General features: G+C 36.3%; 1 protein-coding gene across 2 annotated transcripts in view; it reads right to left on the bottom strand.

The window, feature by feature from the left end:
* The window catches only part of LOC124716854 (CUE domain-containing protein 1), a 216809-nt gene that overhangs the window by 141204 nt on the left and 56877 nt on the right, over window positions 1–18728 (bottom strand). For both annotated transcript variants that reach the window (XM_047243416.1, XM_047243410.1), the window contains exon 5: window positions 8063–8258. In XM_047243416.1, coding sequence (XP_047099372.1) covers window positions 8063–8258 — 196 coding nt within the window. The remainder of the gene's footprint in view (window positions 1–8062; window positions 8259–18728) is intronic.

Genomic DNA, 18728 nt, shown 5'->3' with positions numbered 1-18728 from the left:
TGGAATACTCTCTTTCAAATTCTAAAGGTGGCAGGGGTAAAATACAGGGAGCGAAAAGCTATTTACAATTTGTACAGAAACCAGATTGCAGTTATAAGAGTCGAGGGACATGAAAGGGAAGCAGTGGTTGGGAAGGGAGTGAGACAGGGTTGTAGCCTCTCCCCGATGTTATTCAATCTGTATATTGAGCAAGCAGTAAAGGAAACAAAAGAAAAATTCTGAGTAGGTATTGAAATCCATGGAGAAAAAATAAAAACTTTGAGGTTCGCCGATGACATTGTAATTCTGTCAGAGACAGCAAAGGACTTGGAAGAGCAGTTGAACAGTATGGATAGTGTTTCGAAAGGAGGATATAAGATGAACATCAACAAAAGCAAAACGAGGATAATGGAATGTAGTCTAATTAAGTCGGGTGATGCTGAGGGAATTAGATTAGGAAATGAGACACTTAAAGTAGTAAAGGAGTTTTGCTATTTGGGGAGCAAAATAACTGATGATGGTCAAAGTAGAGAGGATATAAAATGTAGACTAGCAATGGCAAGGAAAGCATTTCTGAAGAAGAGAAATTTGTTAACATCGAGTATAGATTTAAATATCAGGAAGTCTATTCTTAAAGTATTTGTATGGAGTGTAGCCATGTATGGAAGTGAAACATGGACGATAAGTATTTTGGACAAAAAGAGAATAGAATCTTTCGAAATGTGGTGCTACAGAAGAATGCTGAAGATTAGATGGGTAGATCACATAACTAATGAGGAAGTGTTGAATAGGATTGGGGAGAAGAGAAGTTTGTGGCACAGCTTGACTAGAAGAAGGGATCGGTTGGTAGGACATGTTCTGAGGCATCAAGGGATCACCAGTTTAGCATTGGAGGGCAGTGTGGAGGGTAAAAATTGTAGGAGGAGACCAAGAGATGAATACACTAAGCAGATTCAGAAGGATGTAGGTTGCAGTAGATACTGGGAGATGAAGAGGCTTGCACAGGATAAAGTAGCATGGAGAGCTGCATCAAACCAGTCTCAGAACTGAAGACCACAACAACAACAACAACAACAACAACAGGCATTAGGAATGATTTACAATGGAATGACCATATAAAATTAATTGTAGGTAAAGCAGATGCCAGACTGAGATTCATTGGAAGAATCCTAAGGAAATGCAGTCCAAAAACAAAGGAAGTAGGTTACAGTACACTTGTTCGCCCACTGCTTGAATACTGCTCACCGATGTAGGATCCGTACCAGATAGGGTTGATAGAAGTGATAGAGAAAATCCAATGGAGAGCAGTGCGCTTCATTACAGGATCATTTAGTAATTGCGAAAGCATTACAGAGATGATAGATAAACTCCAGCGGAAGACTCTGCAGGAGAGACACTCAGTAGCTCAGTACAGACTTTTTTTGAAGTTTCGAGAACATGTCTTCACCGAGGAGTCAAGCAGTATATTGCTCCCTCCGACGTATATCTCGTGAAGAGACCATGAGGATAAAATCAGAGAGATTAGAGCCCACACAGAGGCATAGCAACAATCTTTCTTTCCACGAACAATACGAGATTGGAATAGAAGGGAGAACCGATAGAGGTACTCAAGGTATCCTCTGCCACACACCGTCAGGTGGCTTGCGGAGTATGGATGTAGATGTAGATGTAGATGTAGATTTCTCTAGATCGCTCATGAATATAGGATGGTGCCATATGGATACCCATAGTTGTACCCCGGATTTGTTTGTACTGAAAGTCTTCAAAGGAGAAGTAATTGTGGGTGAGGATGTAGTTGGTCATGGTAACTAGGAATGAGGTAGTTGGTTTGGAATCCATTAGGTGTGGGGGAAGGTAGTGTTCAACAGTGGTAAAGCCATGGGTATTAGGATTGTTAGTGTAAAGGGAGGTGGCATCAACAGTGACGAGCAGAGCACCATGTGGTAAAACTGTGGAGAGACAGTGTAGGAAATGGTTGGTATCTTTTATATAGGACGGTAGGTTGTAGGTTGTGGGTAAGAGGCTGTGTGTGTGTGTGTGTGTGTGTGTGTGTGTGTGTGTGTGTGTGTGTGTGTGTGTGTGTGTGTGTTGCTTACTTCCAACGAAGGCCTTACTGGCTGAAAGTTACTTCCTGACAGTCTTTTTGTTGTGCCTATCTGCAACTCAGCATCTCACTAAATGGTGAGAAGCAACTATCCTTTTCTTGGTACTGTTACATTCCATCCAGGATTTTCTATTGTTCAATTCTTATGGAAACGATATAGTTCATTTTCCTCGTAAGAAGCTTCCGACCCCTAGTTATTTACATGATAAGCTTGCCTCCTATTAATGTAATAACACTAGACTGATGTCTGCACACATGCAATTTCGAACTATGAAATTACCAATCAGCCGTCACTGCCAGAGGTTGCCTCTGCGAAGTGTCGAACTGTCGCACCTCTGCACTAAATAACACCACTCACCTTCCATTGTTGGAAACTGCTGTTGAACCTCTACACTCATGCACAGGGCTTTTATAGTCTGTACTTAATCGTAAATATCCAATGTCAAGGAATCACAAATGTTTCTTGAGAGACAAATATGCATATTTGCGTGTGCGCCCCCCCTCCTACTCACACACACACACACACACACACACACACACAGAGAGAGAGAGAGAGAGAGAGAGAGAGAGAGAGAGAGAGGGGGGGGGGTGGGAGGGGGGGAAGGGGGGGGGGAGGAGAGATATTCAATATTAAAGTTCAATTCTTTCATTCAAGACTCACACTCCACAAATTTATTGGGCATTTTTTCTGATATAAGACTCCATATCTTTCACTATTTTCTGAATATTAAAACTATTTTGATTACTGTGCACTCTATATGCAGTAAGGCCAGTCATTTTGTTACTCTCACAGTCGATTACACAATGTTAGTACGCATTTCCCTAAATTTCATGGTTGGGTTCAGCAGAAACTACTGAATTTATAAACTTTACACATGGGTCATAGAAAGCAAGAGACGATATTCTGCATTTTCTATATCAATTACTCACTTTCTCTGTCTGATGTATCACACTAGTCCAGTTTCTCTCCTGCTATTGCAAAATGGTTAAATTTTCTGCCATTTTGTCTACAGTGGTCCAATTTTTTGTAAATATGTAATGGAAATGGGGAAAGTTGGAAGAAATAAAATATGAGACAAGATACAACAACATAAATCTTGAAGGACTACGTCAGATCCAGCCGCTATAGCAGAGCGGTTCTAGACGCTTCAGTCCAAAACCGCACTGCTGCTATGGTTGCAGGTTTGAATCCTGCCTCGGGCATAGATGTGTGTGACGTCCTTAGGTTAGTTAGGTTTAAGTAGTTCTAAGTCTAGGGAACTGATGACCTCAGATGATAAGTCCTGTAGTGTCTAGAGCCATTTGAACTACGTCAGACAAAATGGAGGGGTAACACACAGAATGAGCTCAGAGTGTTTTATAGCTTTGTGAAGATGAGTGGAAGGTACAGAAAAGAATGGAAATTAGAGATCCATATCATGTTGTTGGCCAGGTCTTAAGGGACAGACCAGAAGCTCAGATTCCAGTACCTGTTAATACATATTCTTACATCAAATACTAGACTAGTCTAATTAGATTGCTCTATCAAATGTGTACACAAAACTACTATAAAAAAACAATAACATTTTATAACAGGAAAAAACCTGATGCTTTCTGTAAACACTGTGTTTCGGGTGAAACATGGAGCACTATTTGTTTGGGCTGACTCCACATACACATAGCATAAATGAAGTAACAAGCAACTGCTGAGGTACCTAAGAAAATGCGTCTAATGAATTTTTGGGGGAGAGACTTAGTTCACATCGAATAAACCATATAAACCAAGAAAGAGAAATAAATAAATAAAGTCATTAGTGAAGAGGTACCCACCATTAGATCTCACTTGGTTACAGATTCATTAAAGGAAAATGGAGATAAAGAATGAGGACACTACATTTACTTAAGTAAAGTAGTTCTGTTATCTTTGGTATGTAGTTATGGGAGGCAGTAGATGTTTACTAGAAGTGAAGGGGTGAATACTACTACCAAAGCAGGTATTTACAGCTAAGAAATATATTATTACAAATACAAACATCAATTCAGATACATGGCCATCCTTGAGAAAACCATTAATGTGGAGCACACTCTTCAGTATCTATGGACATGAACACAAAAGTATAGTCACCAACTTAAGACTAGTGGCTGTACAGTGGCTCTTGCAGTAGTTCTTACCATTGTCCAGCTGAAAGGATTTATCTGAAATGCAAGCATTTTAAGTTAAGCCTAACTGAGGTTTTTATGGCTATCAGTTGAAATACACAAATAACTGTAACAAGTCACTTTTAATTGTCTTTCCAGTACATGTTTTGGGAATTATACTTCAATTATGATGTAAATTTTTTTTAATTAACGTAATATAGTTTCTAATTACACTGTCCTGCAGTTCTCATTATCAACTTTATTGAGTTGTATTTACATTACACCCTACACTTTTTATAAACTGACTTAAGCAAACACTGTGCATAATGTGCCGTATGCTGCTAGCTATGCCAAATTGTGGGCCCAAGAGCAATATTAGAAGATAGTTAAATCTGTCAATTTATATTAGGCAATCATGCTATATTAAATGTGCATTCCAATTATATCCTGATGCTCTCTTCATGCATTAATGGTAAATCCAAGATGGAGACAATTACATATAAGAGGACAGATCATTGCTCACCATCTACAGAAGCAGTCGAACATGGGACAGGTACAAAAAACAGTCTGACAATGCCTCCACTACTTGAGTGTGGCAAGTAGTAACTTTGATGGTATGAGTGGTGCACATTCACATAGGAAAGACTGCATGGGTTAGTGCAAGTTGTTTCAAACCCTGATGTGTATAGTTTTCAATTTCATGGATGATCCTTAAGATCTCCCCATCCTCCCCTCCCAATGCAAACTGTCTCAATTTGATAAAAGTATACCCCTACCTCCTCTGCCCTTAAATCACCATGACATCTTTTGTGGGAAAAATCTACAGGGGTAATAAAAATGAACAATAACCACTCACTTCGTTAACTGGCACTATTATATGGTAGGTCTCATATGGAACTGTTAATTCCATAAAAAATAAACACATGTCTATAAATAAAATGCACTCCTATGCATAATGCAACTAAATGAATGCAAAAAAAAAAAAGAAGAAATTCCTTCCAGACAGAGCAGACAATGAGGCCAGAATTTAACAAACTGAAGCCTTCAGAACCAGAGACAAGGCTGCTTCTTTAAAAAAGAAATAAAATAAAATAAAAAATAAAAAACTGGGACTACTCTGAGATTAATAGAAAAGCTGCCAAACGTATAGGGTGGAGGGAAATTGACTCTGTAATGAAGGCTGTGATTTAACATCATGATGACATGACACAAAGAGAGACAAGAAACATACATAAATTAAACTTTACAAATTGTTTTATGAGAGATGAAAAAATCCACTAAATGCAGATTGCCTACAATATAATTTTTTTTTAACATTTGAAATTAGCTGTGATAATTAGGGCAGCTTTTTAAAAATATTTGAGGATGATTATCTTTATTATTACAGGTTTGACCAAAGCCTTCCACAGTAACAATAATCACCCTCAACATAATGGTTGCTTACCTATTTAAGACCTGCACAACAAAATATGATGTGCCAAGTAACTATTAACATTAACACTATTTCTCTGTTTAAAATTACTTTGTGATTAACAGATGGCAGTGGAGGGGAGCGGGATTGCACACTCGTACACAACATGTCACATGCTCACTTGGTGCGATAGTTGGACATGCATCAAGTAGAAACGGGTTATCTGCTTACTGTCTGTTGCCATGTCTTTGTAGGTAGTAGGGAGGGCAGTGATGAGTGCTGCTGCTGCTGTATGGTCAGCAATGTGTAAAATACCATAATCACTAGTTATTGGTGAATAACAGTAAAAGACTTACAGTTCAGTCACAAAGTAATAAATTATCTGTGTACAGTACAATGCAACTGTTCGGCCAACTTAGACTGCAGCTGTGAATGATCTGGTAAACTGCTAAAGAAACAGAAACACAAAAAACACAAATGAATTCAGCTTAGTGTATGGAAACAACTTTGATTGTGGCACACAGTAGCATACTAAGAATATGTAAATTAGATTTACTCCACTTTATAGTGAGAGACAGCTTTCGTTCCACCCTTAAAAACCATTTCATTATGGTAGCTGCATTTGGCTTACAGTAATGTATGACCCAGATTCCAGTGAACGTAAAAAATCATGGGGCCAAATTTTTCACAGTAAGTTCTCCAAATTAACTCCTGTAGGTTCCAAAGCATCATAATAACTATGACCACTAAAGGCAAGCTATGATGTGAGACTCTAAGTTGTGAAAGAATTGAATTTTTTTATGATTGGTTGATAAAGATTGTGAATCTGACATTGTTATTTTTAATAGTTTTGTGCAGAAACTAAATGTTTACAATAGTACTAACTTCAGCAGTAGATCCAGTTTTGCCTTATTTGCGTAAAAACATTTGCACACTAGCGCAACTAAACATGCAAAAATTAGTGCTTATTTAAGGTCCTTCCTCCCCGCCTGACTCTCTCCCAACTCCTACAGGCCATTTCACCTGGCAAGGCTTGTGCCCACAAAACAGGCAACAAACCGATCATGTGGAGCCCAAGAAACAGCTATGATTGGCTGATGCCCACTCCCTATCACTTGAATCACTGAAATGTCAATCACAAAGTAATTTTAATTGAGATATAGTAACACCAAAGCATTTTTAATAGCACATACGGCCAATGTATGAAGGAGAACCACAAAAAATTTCATCAATTGTTGTCTTTCATTAACAACATGATGTGCAAATAAGGTCCAGAGACTGAAAATATCTTTTAACACTATTATACTGAATAAGATGTTCATTATGAAACCTCAATTAGACTTAATTTTTTTATTAAGTTTAACTGAAAAATTAAAAACAATTATAAAATCTGATAGAAGAATTCAATAAATATTTTTTAAAGTTGTGGACTTACTTTGTAAATATTCTGTTTATAAACAAAAAAATGGGAACAAAGTCATAGCTTCAGGGTAGGAATGTTGTCAAATAATTTTCTGAAAAAGATAATCATGTTTACCAATGTTATACTCATTTCATATGTGCCATGAGGGGTCTAGCCTGTTTCTATTCATTGTTATACTTTCAACCTCTTTTTACACACCTGTTCATTGTTCAGCTGCTTCTGTATTTGATGAATAGTGATGAATCCTAAATTATATTGTCTTCACTGATTTCAATGTTCCAGTAACCCCTCAAGACCCTCTGAATGTCCCACCTCCATGAGTAAACCTAACACAGCAAAGGTGCAGCAATTTTTCTAAAGTCACTTGCTAATGTGTGTTTTGGAATCCTTGTGATCTATACCGTTAAGCCAAGAACCCTGTCCTCTGAAAACCATTATGTTTCACTGTCATGACAAAATCATACCCGGGGTTTACCATAATTGGTAACCCTTGAGCTCCACCTGTGTACATCATTTACACTATAAATCCACACTGCACATGTAACTTTCAGAATCTCATACTCCACCGATCTGCATTATACTCCAGATCAGAAGTCTAGTCACATTATTCTTCAACTTTTCTCGTGTTTAAATAAATAGCAATCCTCCTACCTATTCTACACCATTCTGATGGATCTATCTTCAGACGTCATATGTTTATGTGGGATAGATTGTGAGCTTAGTATGCCAACTACAGTTTCTAACTAGTGAATGTTAAATGAGTGTATACAAAAAGATGTTATGTAAACAACATAAGGCATATATAACTTGGGGCAATTTCAGTATTCAATTATGTTTCATTTACTATTATGTAACAACATACTGGCCACACATTATCGTTCTCCAAGACATTGCAATCAAAAGCCTTAATAAAAGTTACTTTAAAGAAACACACATAGCACTTATGCCACAAACATCAATTTTGCATTTACAGCTTCAGTTTCTGAGCAAATAGAAGACTCATTAAAAAGTTACACTTGAGGCTTACCCTTCTCTAATGTAGAAAGAAAGTCTTTGTTCCAACGTAATTCTGCCATAAACTCTTCATTTTGCAAGAAAAGAGCAATTCTCTCATCTTCAAGATAGCGATCTAACTCAGGGTCAGCACCATCACATAAAACACCACGGACTTTTTGGTTTTCTGCAAATTTCTTCTGTAACATCTGCTGATTAAGCATCATTGCCTGTGCAGAACAAAAAATATTTCCCTAAACAGCCACCAGCTAATATAAAAAAATAATTCAATGTACAAAATTCATATTATTGCCTCTCATAAGATACAAGTATAGCTAAGAAAAAAAAAATCTGGAAAGGATTTCATTCTTAAGTCAATTTTTAACTATACATGATTAAAAATTCTAATTACAGGTTATAGTAGATTAGTACTATCAGTTTATGGACAACAAACCAAATCCACATTGTTACCAGTCATTAAATCTACATTCAAATGGTTATACCTCTTCTGCTTTCCGTCTCCGTTTTTCACGAAGTAAGTACCTCCTGCGAGCTCTGTATTCATTCCATCGAGTTGATAAACGGCGTGACTTAGCTTGCAGGCGCAAAATCATTTGACGCCACATTAGAAATTTCTTTTGCTAGATCTAACCAAGACTGTAGAGTGTTTGAGTGGAAAGTCTTGGAAATAATTTGGCCCTCAATTATTTTATTACAGACACTGTTCAGTTGAGCAAATTAATTTCAGATACTGGTAAAGTTATGGAGCACATATCCAGTGGTGTCACCAAGAAAACTAGTCAACAATGTTAGGTTCATGAAAAATGTTTAAATGCAACCATGTCCATAAGTTAATATTTTACCCAATGATAAAATACTGCAAGTGTAATATCAACTGAAAAAAGTATAAAAAAACTTCAGTTTCTGCTACAGAAAGTAACTTTTCATAACTGTCACACTCCAACCCAAAAAATCAAGATAGTTAACATCAGAAAAGTTAATTTCATAGTTTACCAGCATTGTTTCCATTATCTACAACTTATCTCAGTATCAGTGACCTAAAAATAAAGTATTAGCATAAACACTGGCTCCAATATCCTACTTTCTTTTAATGTGGAACAAAACTTTTGAAGTGAATTCTTTCTATTTATGTAAATCATTCATAAACAAGAAAACATCCAAATATGAATGGAAGAGGAACAACACAAATAAAAGCAACTGTCCAGTGCATGTGGCCTTCTTGGAGTGTACTGAACTGCCTAACGGCTGCAGCCCACACAAAAGCCCACTGAGTTGATTGGCTCAATTAGGTAACAACAGTGACTCATGACACACAAACAGAGGACCACTCATACGGGGACACTGATAAATTCATTTGATATATAACTGAACAAATAATTCTTGATTCTGTGTAATAGCCCATGATTACAGAATTGTGTGCCTCTTGTTAAAATTAAATAATATCATGTTACTGATAAGAAATTACGTTTCATGTAATAGCTATAAAACATTTCTTTACAAGCACAAATACAGATGGGGTAGCAAAGGAAACAGTGAAAATAACGTGTCCTGTTGATATTAAAAAGACTTTTTTATAATGAAACAAAGTTATAAGTTGTAATGTTGATATTACAGGCTGTGGCATATGCTTCATTTGTGTGTGTGTGTGTGTGTGTGTGTGTGTGTGTAAAAATGGGGAGGGGTTAGGGTATTGCCCTACTGTGTGTTGTTTTTATAAATCACTAACATCTGTTTAAAATGTAAACATACAGGATTACTATTTTTATACAGCAAACATGTACAGTTTTGTTACTTGATTCCTTCTTGCCTTTGTTTCTTTTACTTATTCTTACCGCTCCATCTGTAATCAAATGTAGTGTGTCTCAAAACAAGCAAGGTGGCAAGTAAGGTTGTGTAAAGTCATCAGGACAGCATAACTCTAATAACTAAGAAATTTCACAAAATTAGTCAGCAAAACTAGACTGTTAATATTTGTAACATGGTGAGTGACATTCATTTGTATAAAAAAATAATTACTTGTGATAATAATAAAATGCATGTACGTAGTTGCATGTAATGTTTGTAGCTGATCATATTACCACATCATTATATGAAATTAGAATGATTTAAACAAATTGTTTAAGTAAGATCTTCATTGTTAATGACAAGTCAGTGGCCATTGTTGTTTTACTCTTACTATGGTTGTGTATAGCTCGTAATGATTTTGACTGTTTTAGTAATTCAGCAACCATATAACATAATTCATATATTTCACTAAATCCTCAGGTCACAAGATGTGAGGACAAATGGCAACTACACAATCTGTTGAGCATTTTTAATATAATTAATTATGAAAACTTTGTGAAATAACATTTTATTAAATGAAAATCAGTATGTGCATTACTATGACTACACATACATGAATTCTTGGCAGACACTGTGTAACAGTAACAAGTAGTAAATAGAAAGTTATCAAAATCTATTTGCATATCCTAACACGCTCCCTTAAGTTGACAATATGAAGTTCAAATGTACAGTTACTTGTTCACTTACATCATAACACAAGTTTCTTACACATGTTTCATGTCTTTGGGGTTAGGGGTTTCATAAAAGCATCAGCTAGCATTTCTCCAGAAGGCAGATGTTCAATATTAGTAATGCCTACCTTACAAAATGATATTTTATATCTATATGCTTGGATCTAGAATTTATCACTAGATTCTTGGCCAACTCAAGGGCTCCTTTATCATCACAATATACTTTAAGTCACTCTATGACACTACTTGGATCTACCTCAGACATGTTGTCTGAACCACAGTAAATTTCACAGTTGATGCCAAAGAAATATATCCAGCTTCACAAGCGATGCAATAATTTTTTGTTTTATACAAGACCACAGTAAGAATTTTGCATTTTAATGCACAAAACAGTAGCAGAGTATCTGTAATTGACTTTATTTTCCCATCTGCATCACTGAAGGCCATTGCTTCTCTACTGCCACCTCCAAAAAGTTCTGGCTTATTTCCCATGGTTCCCTTTAAATATCTTTTAACTGACAACCAATGGACCTTTTTTTAAAACAGTGATTACATCTGATAAGGACATTCTGAGCAAAACACATGTCAGGCCTGTAGATTTGGGATAAATATAGAAGACTTCCTACTGCCTCCTGATAAGGTACACTGATGGCAGCTGATTCCACTGTCTCAAATTCCAACCCAAATTCAAGTGATAATGACATTGGCCTGGCTTCACTCATTCCAAATTTCTCCAGAACTTTTCTTCCATAGGATTCCTGTCAGATCCAAATCTTTCCTTTTTCACAATTTCATGTAATTTTCACATCTAAACACCGGCTCCCTTGTCCTAAATCTTATATCTCAAAAAATCTCCTTCAAAGAATGTTTATGTAATTCAGAGCACTTCTATCACTTGAGAATAACAACATAGCATTCACATATAAAGCTAGGATGACTAGCTTGGTGTCCTCCATCCTATGAAAATAGATACAGGGATCAGAGGTTTAGCTGGTCAATTTATGTTTTTTTAACATATCATCAATTTTTTGATTTCAGTTCCATCAACTTGTTTAAGTCCATAAACAGCTTTCTTCAACCTCCATACCTTTCCAGGAGCTCCAAAATTTTCTGGTGGAATGACACAAACTTTTTCATTTCAGTCTCCATCGAGATAAGGAGTGGTGATATCAACAAAGCCGATCTGCCACAGACAAGACATATCTAATTGCTAACCAACGTTTGACCACCACTGTGAAGGTTTCCTGAGAACTGACACCTATCACTTAAGAGCACCCTTTTACCACTTGGCATACAATAAATGTTTCTGGTGTACTGCTAGTCCTAGGCTTTATCTTTAGTTGTTACTTAATCTGGAGAGGTTTTTGTCATTTGGTTAGCAAAACCTCTTCAAATGTATTACTACAAACTAGAGATGAGAATTCTTTCTGCGTTGCCTTTTTCCATTCTTTCTTATTTATCCCTTCCAAGACCTCATTGGCATCAATGTCTTCATTTGGAAGTCAGACCATTCCTTGGGTTTTGGTTCCCTGCTTGACCTTCGAAGTGCAACCCCTTGTAGAACTATAGGACCCATATTTTAATTCTCAAGTTACTCATCTAGAGCTTCAGTTTCCATTGCATCATTGTCAAAACCATAAAAGGCTTCTTTATCACTGTCTTCTGATTTAATTTCTTCTTCAGTATGTAAAGTATTGATGTCATGAAGAAATGCTTCTTGTTCCAATCCTAAGATATTGGCTATCTTAGGTTCTCCCATCTTTTAACTTGGAAAAGTCTCACTCTCTGGAAAATTTACATACCTTCTGGCAGTTATCAAACAAGTCTTGCTACTGATGAATCAATAACCTTTTGTTGCCCAGCAATATCCCATGAATGTCAAGTTCTGTCACTTCTTGATTAGGTTTCAGAATGTTAACCATTGCATTGCAGCAAAAAATTCTCAAGTGTGATAAAGAAGGCTTTCTCCTGTGATGTTTTATCTCCATGTTTGGAGGAAGGAGAATGATTTGATAGGTATACAGCTGTAGACACAGCTTCAGTCAGAATGATTTGATAGGTATGCAGCTGTAGACAAAGTTTCAGTCCAGTGCTCCTTTGGTAAGTTGGCATCAAACATCAGGGTATGAGCTTTTTCAACCCAAGTTTGATTAGCTCTCTCAACAACAGCTGCAGACTGTATATTATAGTAAGCTGGTGGATGGTATCTTCAGAATTCAGAAATCTTTGTAGGTCATCATTGGCGTATTCATTTCCACTGTTAGACTGCAGCTTCTTGATACTTCCGTCTATCTGCTTTTCCACCATGACTTTGAAGTTTTTAAATATCTACATGACCCCAGACTTTTTCTTCAAAAAAGAGGAACTTGTATCTTGATAAAGCATCAATAAATGTGAGAAAATAACGCATTCCATCAATAGACGATGTCTCCATTGGTCCACATAAATCAGAATGAACAAAGTGCAAGATATTTTAAGAAGACTGTTTGCTAGTTTTCAATGGAAGACATGATTGTTTTCTCTTGATGCACAACTTAAGGGGATCCTTTACCACCATGTTGTCATTTAATCTCAATGAAACCTTTGCCAACTTCGGCATACTTTTTTGATTTGTATGTCTTAAACTGTGATGCCATACAAATCCACTGCCTCATGTGTAGTAGCATTCTTCCATATCGATCACATTCAAGCAACAAATGCCATTATTAAGTTATGCTACAGCAATTAGTCACATTCTGCATCATACATGAAACCACTTCTCATTTTAAATGTTACTTTATACCCTTTGTGTACAATTTTAATACCCAAGATCAAATTCATGCCAGAGTCATGTATGTGGATGACATTACATGCATCTACATCCACTATTTTATCGCCACTATAGATGGTCAGATATAATCTTTCAGTAGTTATAATTTACTAGAATTGCCAGTGATGTGTGTGCCACTATTTCCATACGCCATAATCATAGGTCGATAATGATCATGTAATTCAGCCAGGATCAAAGAAAAGAAGAAGATGGGAGAGAACTTTAAAAAAACTTTTAAAAAATCTGAGTTGCAGTACAAATGAAAACTAATATTTCAGAACTGCTAACAAATAAATAACCAATAAATACCAAAGATTCAATCCAATTCAACTAGATTATTACTACAAACCACTTCACAAAAACAAACATCCACCACAAGAGTGACACCAGTAACAACAACACGACCCCTAAAAGAGCAATCAATATCATACACCCAGTGCCTCAACGACATCATGTTCAAAAATATTTGTATAAACAAAAATTATCAGTAACATCACTACTCATTTCCCTCATTACCATGTGGTTATGCACTTAGATTCCTACTAACCTTCACACTCAACAAACTTGTCTCCTTACAAAAACAGTCAAATAAACAACATATTTCACTCTCAGTATAAATAAAAAATAGAAAAATCACTACTAGTATATCTATCAGTTGTTTAAGCTATGCTCCCAGGTTCCACCCAAACCACACCAATGTACGTAACAACATATTTGAAATAAACAGCAAACCTTACAAACATCAAAGATTACCATAGTAAGTAAGACAACCACATTAAACATTTAGCAACAGGCCACTTACATCATTTGCAATGTAAACTAATGACGTCACGTAAAACGTCATGGGAAAAGCATGTGGGTGGAATTGGACCATGTGCTTGACCTCATACAAAGGCATGAGATGATAAACAGAGGAATGATGTTTTCCAAAAACTTAATTATTAGTTCAATCTCGTTTATGAGCCTCTGTACTACTCGACATCTGAAATAAAATGTCAATTGTTTTCTTTGGTCTTTCCATTTTTTTAATTCCACTAAGAACTTACCAATATTGAGTTATTACAGTAGCAGGAAATTCATACAGTTTTGTTAGTTTTAGATTATTAAACAGTTCCCTTCACAATTTTTTTATAAAAAAAAGTAATTACTTATGATTTGCTGATCTGCCTTTCCTCACATCTGGTCTGGAGGTCGCACTACCACTTTTATCACTGCCATATAATCACATCCTTGTGTTCTCACCTTCTCACTCTTTTTTTTTTTTTTTTTTTTTTTTTTTTTTTTTTTTTTTTTTTTTTTTTTTTTTTTTTTTTGGTGGTGGGCTATTGTTCTTTTGTCACTCAATACAACTATTTTGCCGTACACTGTTTTTCACAATGTAAATATTGCGACTCCATTACGTGTTTCATCTTCTTTGGTATGTTTACCTATTTGTTGCCAACCTAACGAAGTATATATTCGAGATAACTTCTATTTATGATGTTTATACTGTGTGTGTGTGTGTGTGTGTGTGTGTGTGTGTGTGTGTGTGTGTGTGTGAATCTTTTTTGGGGGGGAGGGGGGAGGGGGAGGCGGAGGCGGGGAGGGGAGGCAGGTGTACTAGCAGTTAGCGAGTGGTTGAAAACTGTGGTGACAGCTGAACTGACTTTTCGTTTCAATATTCGGTGGAGGGGTTCATGGATGAGTGAGTGTAAAGATGTTGGGTTCTATTATTATACTGGACAGTATTATTATATTAATACTTTTTGCAAATGTGTTTTGACAAAGGAAGATAGGAATGAAAACAGCTGTTTCAACATTGGATTAACTAGGGAACTAGTAAAAAAAGAAATCCAGAATATAATAACCAGTATAAAAACACAACAACACAAAAACAACAAAAACACAGAATCTGCAGCACTCAGAAAACTTAGGATAAAACTTCAAAATGAAAAAGTTATCATTTCAAAAGCAGACAAAGGGAACACAGTAGTACTGATAGACAAAGAACAATACACTGAAAAAACACAAGAATTCATCTCACAAAATAGTATTACAAAATTAAAATCAGACCAAACAAACAGATTCCAGACAAAAGTAAAAAATGCTCTGAAATACATTGACATCACACTGGATAACACAGACAAAAGGAAGTTGACACAGATCAGTCCCACTGCACGGGTCCTCCGAAGCCAACCAAAAATCCACAAACCGAATCTTCCTGTGAGGCCAATACTGCATTTCAGAAAATCCCCTATTTACAAGCTTGCAGGATACATGTTAAAATTACTTTCTGAAAATTTCAAAGTACAAGGAGACAGAACCATTAAAAACACTACACAGCTAATACAACAAATAAAAGATATAAAAATCCCAGACTCAGCAACACTCCACTCATTAGACATAGAAAACATGGATTCCAACATACTAGTACCAAAAACTATAGAAATTATAGATAAGAACCTGAAAACTTATAGTCAACTCCCTGAAGAACAGATAGAGGAAATATGCACACTAATAAAGCTCATAACAGAACAAAATTACTTCCAATTCAATAATGAATTTTATTTACAAGAAGATGGATTACCAATGGGGTCCCCAGTTTCAGGTACCTTAGCAAATATTTTTGTAAACCACATTGAACAGATCATTTTCACAAAAATAGTAGCAAAAGAATACAACATGCTATATTGGTTCAGGAATATGGATGACATCCTTTGCTTAATAGATGAACCACAAACAAAAATTGAAAAATTACATACTGACAACAACAAGATACATAAAAACATAAAATTCACAACTGAAAGAGAACAGAACAACCAAATTAACTTTATGGATATAACAATCAAAAAACAAAACAATAAGCATATGTTTGAAATTTACCGTAAACCCACAGCAACAGACATTATCATTCCCCAATCCTCGAACCACCCACAAGCACAAAAGCAAGCAGCACTTCAACACATTCTCCATAGACTCAACACAGTACCACTCACCAAAGAAAGCTACCAAAAAGAACTGGACATAATAATGCAGGTAGCACAAAATAATGGTTACAATAATAACACAGTCACAAAGCCAAACTACAAAATTATAAGTAAAATAAAAGCAGAAAGCTCCAAACCACAGACAACAACACAACAGAACCAAACACAAACACACACTCCCATAACAACAACACAGGATAGTCAGAAAAAGATGAAAGAAAGCACAAGATGGTACACAATGACATACAAACACAAACTCACCCACAAAATCACCAACATTTTCAAAAGACAAGGAATAAACATAGCATACTCAACAGATAATTCTATACAAAAATACACCCCAAAACTGACAAAAAACAGAGATATATACCAGAAAGCAGGTATATAACAGCTACAGTGTAACACTTGTGAAGGTACATACATAGGGCAAAAAAAAAGAGAACATTTGATGTCAGATACAAAGAACACATGAGAGCCTGGAAATATGGGACAAACCACTCCACATTTGCAGAACACCTAAGAGAAAATGACCACAAACCAACCACTAGAGAAGATGACATGAAAATAATTAGAATCAACAATAAAAGACACCTCCTAACCATACAAGAAAATTACCACATACAGAAAATCAAAGCAGAGGGGAAAATCCTGTTGAATGACCAAGTACACATGCCAAGCAATTCATTGTTTACACTAACAGATAAAATAATAGAATAATGTTCGCAAAAAGTATTACTATAATAATACTGTCCAATATAATAATAATAGAACCCAGCAGCTTTACACTCACTCATCCATGAACCCCTACACCGAATATTGAAACAAAAAGTCAAATCAACTGTCATCACAGTTTTCAACCACCCGCTAACAGCTAGTACACCCACCTCCCCCCCTCCCCCCCCCCCCCAAAAAAAAAAGACTCGTCGGCTCTATCCCACCCCCCTCCCTCTCTCTCTCTCTCTCTCTCTCTCTCTCTCTCTCACACACACACACACACACAAACACACACACAGTATGTCTCGAACATATACTTCGTTAGGTTGGCAACAAATAGGTAAACAAACCAAAGAAGATGAAACACATAATGGAGTTGCAATATTTATATTGTGAAAAACAGTGTACGACAAAATAGTTGTATCGAGTGACAAAAGAACAATAGCCCACCACAGAAAAAGAGTGAGAAGGTGAGAACACAAGGATGTGATTATATGGCAGTGATAAAAGTAGTAGTACGACCTCCCGACCAGATGTGAGGAAACGCAGATCAGCAAATCATAAGTAATTACTTTTTTTTACAAAAAAATCGTGAAGGGAACTGTTTAATAACCTAAAACTAACAAAACTGTATCATTATAGATCCCACTGATGATGCCTTAGAACAGGAGAAGAATAAATACTGCATCTAGCTGCCTGCCCTGATCCAAAGCTTTCAGTACGTCATGTAAGAAAAGTGAGAGTTGGGTTTCACATGATTGATGTTTTCAGAAACCATGCTGGTCGGCAAGGATGAAGTCATTGTGTTCAAGATACCTCATTAGGTTTCAGCTCAGAATATGTTCTAAGATTCTACAACTAATCAATATCAGGGATATTGGGCAGTAGTTTTGTGGATCACTTCTATCACCCTTCTTGTAGACGGATGTGATCTGTGCTTTCTTCCAACTACTGGGCATGGTTTTTTTGTCTGAAGGATCTACGACAGATTATAGTTAGATGTGGTGCTAACTAAGCCACAAATTCAGTATAGAATCTGACTTGGATTCCTTCGGGCCCTGGAACTTTGTTCAGTTTTAACAATTTCAGCTGTTTCTCAACACCATCAACACTAGTACTGATTTCAATCATCTTTTCAGTGGTACAAGGGTTAAATTGGGGCAATTCTCCTAGCTCTACCTTTGCAAAAGAACATTTGAAAACAGAGTTAAGCATTTCAGCTTTTTCTTTACTACCCTCAATTTCAGTTCCTGACTCTTTTGTTAGGGACTGGACACTAACTTTGGTACAACTAACAGCCTTTATATAAACCCAGAATTTCTTTGGGTTTTGTGAAAGATCATTTGACAATATGGTATTCATTGAAGGCTTCATGCATTGCTCTCTTGACAGCCAAACATGTTTCATTCAACATATCTCCATCTATAGTCCTAAGCTTTGTATTACACCTTTATGCACTACTCTCTGTTTCTTTAGAAGTTTCTTTACAGTGACTTTATACCCTGGATGGTCCCTCCCATTATGAACTATTCTCCTGGGTACATATCCAGTGCATGGCCAACTATTCTTTATAACTTGAGCCACGGTTCATGAAGAAACACAAACTGATGTTCTGTATGCTGGAGTGTGGAATATTAGAGCTCTTCATTCAGTATTTAGGGAAATGGATATGAG

This window comes from Schistocerca piceifrons, chromosome 1 (genome assembly GCF_021461385.2).
Source record: "Schistocerca piceifrons isolate TAMUIC-IGC-003096 chromosome 1, iqSchPice1.1, whole genome shotgun sequence".
NCBI classification, from domain to species: Eukaryota; Metazoa; Arthropoda; class Insecta; order Orthoptera; family Acrididae; genus Schistocerca; species Schistocerca piceifrons.
The sequence above is the reverse complement of the archived record's forward strand: the minus strand, read 5'-3'. Positions and strand labels throughout refer to the sequence as shown.